Source organism: Poecilia reticulata, linkage group LG5, assembly GCF_000633615.1.
Source record: "Poecilia reticulata strain Guanapo linkage group LG5, Guppy_female_1.0+MT, whole genome shotgun sequence".
NCBI classification, from domain to species: Eukaryota; Metazoa; Chordata; class Actinopteri; order Cyprinodontiformes; family Poeciliidae; genus Poecilia; species Poecilia reticulata.
This window is the reverse complement of record NC_024335.1, coordinates 29420075-29428366: the sequence shown is the minus strand read 5'-3', so window position 1 is coordinate 29428366 and position 8292 is coordinate 29420075. Positions and strand designations below refer to the sequence as shown.

Here is an 8292-nt window from a genome sequence, read left to right as displayed (position 1 = left end):
ATATATAAATCTTCCACATGTGAACGTGGGAATGCTGCTCAGGCACAAGCCTGTTAAAAAGCCTTTGAATTAAACCGAAGCTCAGCTGGAGCGCAGCGCTCATCCTCCCCCAGGTGCCAAATGGGGAGTCTGCAGTCATTAGCAAAATGTTTTTCTTTTTTTTTTTTTCTGCAGCTCATTCCATTCACCTCACAGCTGGGTGCTGGAGGAGCAAATCAATAAACCTAGTTGGGATCCATGTGCTGCTGGAGCGTCCTTAATAGTAATGCATTCTAAAGGCCAACACACGCCACCTGCGTCTGACGTTTTTCACGCTCCGATACGTTTTTTGTGTTTGTTTTTTCCCTGACTTGCGGTCTCCGATTCGACGGTCTCACTGTGGACCACCGGATTCACGAGATCGAATATTCACAGGAGAGAATGTACCAGAAATCCCACCAGGATAAACACAAGCCAGTCTGGCAGTAAAGCTGCACAAACAAAATTGTTGCACTGCAAAAACACAAATCTTACCCAGTGATTTTAGTCTAGTTTTTAGTGCAAATATCTTCGTACACTTGAAGTAAGACAAAAAAAAAACTCATGGTGCATTCACACCAAACGCATTACGTGCATCAAAAATGCGTCCGACGCTTCAAGTTCGACGCGTCTGCACTTTGAAAGCAGACGCTTTACATTTTGCTCTACACCTAGCGTTTCGCGCATGTGATTTACATTCAAAGTCAGTGTGGAGGCACGTCAGATGCACCAGCTCCAGCTGTCGCTTTCCATTGGACCTACTTGACGCGTCAAACGGTCCAAATTATGCTGCGCTAGAGGCTCAAAATGCATCGCAACTTCCCTCAACATGCCTCCATAGAGTTTGAATATAAACCAGACGCACCTTCTTCTTATGTTTATTTCTTGTGTCTAGTTATTTTAGTTGCTCTAGTTTCATTATGTTTAGTTTTGCTTTACTGTTAGATTCATTTCCTAGTCCCATGTGTGACTTCCTCTGACTCTTCACACATGAAGAGTCAGAGGAATTTAATGGAAATTTAATGAAATCAGTTAGCCAGTCAGCCCAGGTGCTTTGTTCCTTCTGTTGAATCCCCTTTCTCCCTGTTGTTGCTGTGACTTTTTTTGCTCTCCTCTGGCTCCCCGTGCTCCTGTTTTTTTTTTGTTGTAAATTCTATTATTATTTATTATTATTTTATGTTTTTATTTTTCCATCAAATCTTCATCATCTTCTCTGCTGCTCTGTATTTGGCTCCCCTTTGATCAACACCTCATGACAAAAGGAGTACTCTTCCTTCTTAAGCCAGTCAGCAAATGCTACAGAAACAGTCAGTGCCTCTTGCAGTTTTTCATGTTGCGTTTTCGGTTCTTCTGTCAGCCTGCCAAAGCTTTGTGTGTGCATGCTAGTCCCCAGTGCACAAGCGCACAAGGTGCCGCGGCCGATTAGCTCGACTCAGAGTGGGTCGGCTCAGCAGAGGTCTGCTCAGCATCTGATAAAGACTAATTGATACAGCCACCTGGGGGGTGGAGGGAGAGGCCTTTGTGTCTTTGTTGGCCCGGGTAGGCGCAGCGCAGGCAGACCTTGTCAGTGCGTCCGCTTGGACAATGGGAGCAGCTGTAAGTGGCTGCCGGTGAAGACAACCAACCTCCTCTGTTCCTGCCTGAGAGGTGTTGAGCCACATGTTCCCTCAGCAGCAGCAGAGAGAGAAACATCCAGTGTTCGACCGGATTCTGAAAACTGCTCACCATCAACAAAGGCAGCGGAGAGATGCCGGTTCAACTCCCCCCACCCCCAGCCCCCATCCACCATCCACCCGCCTCCACGTGGCTCAAACACACAGGATGGTGCTGAGGAGGGGCCACATCATGGGGACGGTCTGACCTGGGATTCTTTTGTGGCTATGCTGTATTTGTAGAAGGAGGATGGACCTTTTGAAGATCGGCGTTTCTTGATGTCAGAGACCATGTGGAAGTTCAAAGCTTTTTGTTGGGATTACTGGCAGTTCCTCTGTCTTCATCCTCTGCATGCTTTCTATAAAAGGTAAGGTGCCATGCAAACAAAACAGTTTTTTTTTGTTTTTCATAAAATCCCACAGTTGTTGCTGTTATGAGTTTGTTCAGTTTGCTCTATGTAAACATGAATATAAGTGATCACTTTAGAACAATGATAAATAGTAACCCAGGTCCAGCCCCCTGTGAGGGGCTAAAGGGAGGACAATGGTCCATGTGTCGGGGAGGTCAGCTGCTCTGAATGGGACATCCATTGTTGTGGTTGGTCCTCTACAGACACTGCATTCAGTCTGTGATTAGTGTGCGTTTCTGAGCAATTGGTTCACAAACACAAGGCAACGCATGCTCCCAGGCGTTGATGGCCCATTTACATCTGGATCTGTCTGTACTCCACCTCATCAGATCAGATCAGATCAGATTAGAGATCACTTTGCTGCTTTTGAGGTTTACGTGTTCAATGAATAGTAATTTCCTCCCTGACGTATATATTTCAATTAAATAATACATGTACTTGCAAATAAAAATATGAAACAATCCAAGTGAAATGGTTTGCAAAAATATTCACACCACTTGACTCTTCAAATTTACATCACGTCCCAACCAAAATTTAATGGAACAAAGTGACACAAACTGGTGTCAAACTGTGAGATGGAAGTCAAATGCTTAATGGAGTCGATATTTTTGAAAAAAAGAAAACTAATCTGAGAAGTGTGGTGTCCATTAGTATTGATCCTTTTTTGAGTCGGCACTTTGAAACAGAATCTTTGGCTGCTTTTGGAGTTTGTCTCTACCAAGATTGTACATCTGCATTTTGGCTTTTGTTCTTTGTAAAACGACTTGAGCTCAATCAGATTTGATAGAGAACATCTTTCAACACAAGTTTTTCAAGTCCACAGTTTCTCAACTGAAATTAGATCTGGTCTTTGACTGGGTAATTCAAACAGACATGTACTTTGACCAAAACTGTTCCACTGTTTATCTGCCTGTATGTTTATTCGTCTCTGTAGAACGGCAACCTGTACTTCTAAAGTAAACACTTAAAAATCGACTTCTGTTTACTTTCTGACCAAACCCTTACTGTGGATCCACTAGGCAAAATCAGCAACAGAGTTGGCAATGCTCAACAACAGGGGTGATCAATACGTCGATTGCGATTGAACAGTTGATCTCAGGAAGGTTTTGAGTCGATCTCAGCATAGGTGACATTACGCCTATGCTGGGTCTAATTACTTTGATGATTTAAGGATGAGAAAACAATACTTTGAATCAAATGTACCTGTACCAGGGGTAGTGATTTGTGTTTCTGCTGGTGGGTGTTCACCATTCATGGCCCTGTTACTGGACTGGACATCACATGACTATCTACTTTAGTGTCCCTTATCAACATTGCTTTGCACTGAGCAAGGAATATCAGTGGTCGTGAAAATAACACAATCACGTGAATACTCAAAAAAAGGGGCGCAGTGCTTTACTATTAATTGTCAGCATTGTGTTAAGTAGATAACAAGGTCCAATGGGATCTCATTTCACAGTTTAGTATAAAGTATAAATTTTTTTTAAAAAGTGCCAGTTGCCATGGCAGCAGGTGTGTGAGTGGAGTACAGCCGACACACTAAGCAAAAGAAAAGAACATGAGTGGTCTTGATTTGTTTTTCAGCTGTTTTTTCCCTGTACTGTGGCGCCCTGCAGCTTCTGTGATTTCTGAAAGTTCAGGAGACAACTAGAACTGGACTAAATGCCTTGTTTGTTTGTAGAAGGTTGAGATATAATAGTCGTCAAATAGGATAAGTTATATCATAAAGTATTTAACAATCTGAAAGGACGGATAATCTGTAATTACAGCGGCAATGACCTGTATAAAAACTTAAGTTGTCCAATATAAAAATTACATTTTAGTCCTCATCGTTATCTTGACGGAAACCAAACTGTTTATGGATCTATATTGAGGGAGAATACACATTTTACATATCAAAGTTTTGCCAATTTTCCTCTGCTTTAAATTAAGCCATATTTTATACTATATTATAGGAGTCAGATAAAAAAATAAGGTCACTATCACCATTTTTGTGACAGAGTCATGCTCATCCTGTTTGGTTTTGTGGACATAAATCAATGCAATAGCGCCTGATGGTGCACATCACTAGTCATAGCGGCTAATAGTCGCTGTCCAATTCAGTAATACACATCAATGGCACTCACCATGTTTGTAAGACTTGTTGCTGTGGTCATTAATAAATCAATGAGAATTGTAGGTTGTCTGGCACACGTGGGTGCTCTGGAATCTCCAAAGCACGCACAGAACAGGCACGTATGCCTGTACAGTACAAATACAAGGCTTTTTAAAAAGAAAGTAATAAACTAGAAATGGTCCGGTGCTGGTTTTATGTGAATTCAGATCATAGCTAGTTTCTCCAACCTTATGACCACTGCCGGCGAATCAATAGGAATATTTCCACCATAAGAAAGAAAATGTATGTTCAACATAACAGTGTAGATATAGGTTTGGTTCAATGTATGGACTCATTTAGTTTTTTAATTGCAGTAGGTGTAACAGTAGGTGTAAATAGGAATGGTGGTTTGTTGTTTTTTTAAGAGTTTGTGCTAGTCTCTTGTTTTGTTTTGTGACCAGGAAGACAGTTACTGTTGAGAGATAAAGAGAGCAGACTCTTTGTTCTTGCCAGACATTTATAATCAAACAAGGGCAATATGGAATTATGCAAATGGTGACTGGAGCATCTGAAAGGATGGATAATCTGTAAAAACCCACCCATCCCCCCACCATTCTCATGCGTTAGGGAGGATTACTTACACAGAACAATATTTCACTGTTTCACTATAAGACCATTTCCTCTTTACTCCTGCACTGGGTCTTGGATGGATGAGGCCCGTTTCTTTATGCATTATAGTGGCAAAACCTTTTATTACTCATATGTGCTGTTTTGAGATGTCACGAAATTCGAGAACATTAGACTTGACCGTGTCCTATAATGATAATACAATGTGAGATTTTAAAGTTGCATGCACATGGGAGCATGACTGCCATGGACTCCAGATTTGGACTTCTAGGCAACAGAAAGGAGAGACTTTGAGACATAGTATAATGAACAACAACATCTTATCCACAAGCTAAAACATTTCATAATATGTAAAGATTATTTGATTGCAACTGAAAAAAAAAAACTCATCAAAATGAGACTTCAAAATACAGCAGTTTACTAGAAGCTACAGAATATATACGTATAGTCTCTGGACGTGAGTTTCCCAAAGACAAACGAGCTCAACCAACTCGAGATTTCCCCCAGAAAACTTGCTAAGCTCGGTGGTTGGGTGCTACGACAGTCATTCATCCAGCAGCCCGTCGAGTTTTTGAGTTAAAAATACGTTTATTGTTGACAGGACATTTGAAAATATCACTTGATAAGTATGTGTTATTGGAAGATTAATACCTGAACACCAACTATAAAGTCTTAAAAAATGCAAGTATTTAAAATAAATGTAAATAAATAAGCAATGCTTAGCCTGGTGGGGGCACAAGTAAAGCCTGGTGGCCCGCCAGGCTTATAATACACTGGGGGAAACCCTGCAACTACTACTGTAGGAGGAGAATTATATTCAAAATATGTTCAGATTTATTTTAAATGACCTCAGGGGGGACAAAAAGATTATCCCAACTCTTAAATCCAACCCAACTCCAAATTAACGATGTTCCAGTGTCCGGGTAGCTCATCGGCGGGCGGTTATGGCAGTCAGTGCCTCTCCTGTAAACCTGAGAAGTAAAACGATGCTTGTGTCCATGCCCATTCTCTTGACATTGACAAAAAATACAAAATAAACTAGGACTTTTTTTAACAACAGTGACAGATATTCATGGATATTCATTTAAATATAGGTGCATGGACCTCATATTTAAATGAAGGTAAGATTCATACACAATTTTCAGTTTTAACCAGAAATGAGGGAGTGTAGCCAAAGAAGAAAATCAAATGTGGCCTTATACTGTCTATTGTTCTATTTATCTTGCCATCAAATTGCTGAGGGCACATACTCAGAGCTCACAACAGGGATTGCAAAAACTAAGGTAGATCCAAGAACACAATAGTTTTTGTTGAAATTAAAGTTATCTGATAACAGTTCGAATAAGACTGAAGACTCAGAAAGTTGAACGAGTGATTTTACTGCCACTGATTAACTCTCGCAGGACCAACCATCAAAAGTGATTAAAAACCAGGAGCAGCTGCCTACAAGCGTGTTTTATGAGCAGAAGGATAACGATATTACTGAGGGGCAGGTGGTGGACCACTCGTTAATTAGTGGGAAGTATGCTGCTGTCAGCGGTCTCCACACACCGCTCTGTGTTTTCTGGCCCTAATAAAAAGCCTTTTAATGTCTGATTAGCTTCTAATGTCACTGTATGGAAATGACTGTGCTTTGGGTATATGAGACCAGGAAAAAAACAAGCTATGGGCGACCGGCTTTGAATAAATGATTGTTTTATTATACTTTTATTTAGCTCGGCAAACAAGCAAAAAACTTAAGAATGAAAGGTAAGGCTTTTTTAGGGAGAATAAGACATGGAGAAAGAGAAAAATAATAAATTGAGGAAGATGGAGTTGATGGCAGTGAGTCCATAGGTTCCATGTTGTATAGATTGCTCAAGTTTAACTTGTAAAAGTGTCTGTCTGATAGACTGTTCAGCTGAAGTAATAATGCCACTAGAGACGGATGGCCTTTTAGAAATTCATATCAAATTATCTGAACAACTCAGATCATAAGCAGGCACATCATGGCTGTCGGTGGTACTCTGCGGCAGCTCATCTCCTGTGATGTGTTCTCATTGTGCTCGGGATTGAAAAGCAGCCATATTTCAGCCACTCACTGTCGGTGACAGGTTTCTGCAATGTGGCAGCAACGTCACAGCAACGGGAGCGACTTTGGCGGAGCGAGCTCATGTTGTTTTAATCTGTTTCCTTTCAAAGAAAGCGTTCTGTAAATTCATCTTTTCCCTCAAAATACTGAACACAAATACCCCACATAAATCAATTTTATGTAAGCATTTGCAACCTTTTCTTAATACTTTGTTGGTTCACCTTTGACAGCAACTGCAGCCTCAAGTTTCTTTTTAATCTGATGACTCCTATCTATTCACGATTAGATGCAACAAGACTTTGAGAAATATTTATTCTAAATGTGAAAAAAACATCAGTAAAAATACCATAGATTGTTTGGTTTTCATAAATTTAAATCAAACATTGCCACATGAACGTCGGCATGTTGTTTATGCTGCAGTGCAGTCTGGGTAAATGACGTACGCTAGGTCCAATTGCGCTAGCTCTAAATTCAGCCAAAAAGCAATGAGTAACATTGTTAAGCCATTTTAATTTGAACTGGAGCTCATTCTGGTAAAGTTAACCTTCCTGCACGCTCTCCAGTAGAGAGCGGACCTAACCGCGTCATCAACCCAGCATGCATTGAGCAGGTGAAAGAAATGGCGACTTCCAAGGGTGAAAAATATACATCTTTTACATTCTTTCGTAAAGATGTAAAATTTTGAAGTAAACATGTGTTTTTCATATTACAAACAGCAAGTTAATAGGCTAACATGTTCAACTAATCGTGGATGCCTTTAAGGCAGCTTCACCCATTCTTTTTTGTTCTTCTCAATCTGCATCAGGTTGTGTGAAACATGTCTTTTCAGATCTCTCCAGCAATGTTCAGTTAGAAGAGCACTGAATTTGGAAGACCTTACATTTGATATTAAATTTGAAAAAAATCTAAATCAATTTAGAAAGTCAAATAAGAAAAGAAAAAAAGCATGAAAGAGAAATAATACAAATTCCAACAAGAAGATCTACAAGAAATGATCTGCCTCCCTCGATCCCACTTTCCCAAACAGTGAGAATGAAAACCTGCATTCTGAGGTAGCCGGGTCGCACGGGCCTTAGAAACGCCAAGCCAGCTTTGGACAAAAGCTCCTCTACCCACTAACATTCAGCAAACATAAATGGTAAAATACACCAACGATCATAAACAAAAAGCACATAACAGTGACTTCCAGATGTTCTATGTCCAGTTAAAGTTTCTGCCAAAACCCTTTGCAGCCCACAAGAGGGGAATGTCTCCAGCAACTCACAGCCAGTTCTCAATACAATCAAAAGCCTGCTGCTGCTTTATCACTTCTGTCAAGTTATCAGGGAAAATGTAGATCGGCTTATCCTCATGGAGGAGAGGAAACTGCTGGCAGGCTGATCAAGTTCAATTCAAATGTAATAATACTTTATTGGTCCC

At 40.5% G+C, this 8292-nt stretch overlaps 1 protein-coding gene across 6 annotated transcripts in view; it reads left to right on the top strand.

Annotated features, from left to right (window-relative positions):
* iqsec1b (IQ motif and Sec7 domain ArfGEF 1b) overlaps window positions 1-8292 on the top strand; it is a 74760-nt gene that overhangs the window by 31784 nt on the left and 34684 nt on the right. The window contains exon 3 of one of the 6 annotated variants that reach the window (XM_017304891.1): window positions 1914-2038. The exons of the other annotated variants lie outside the window; for them this stretch is intronic. Coding sequence (XP_017160380.1) covers window positions 1914-2038 — 125 coding nt within the window. The remainder of the gene's footprint in view (window positions 1-1913; window positions 2039-8292) is intronic. 6 annotated transcript variants of the gene reach the window in all.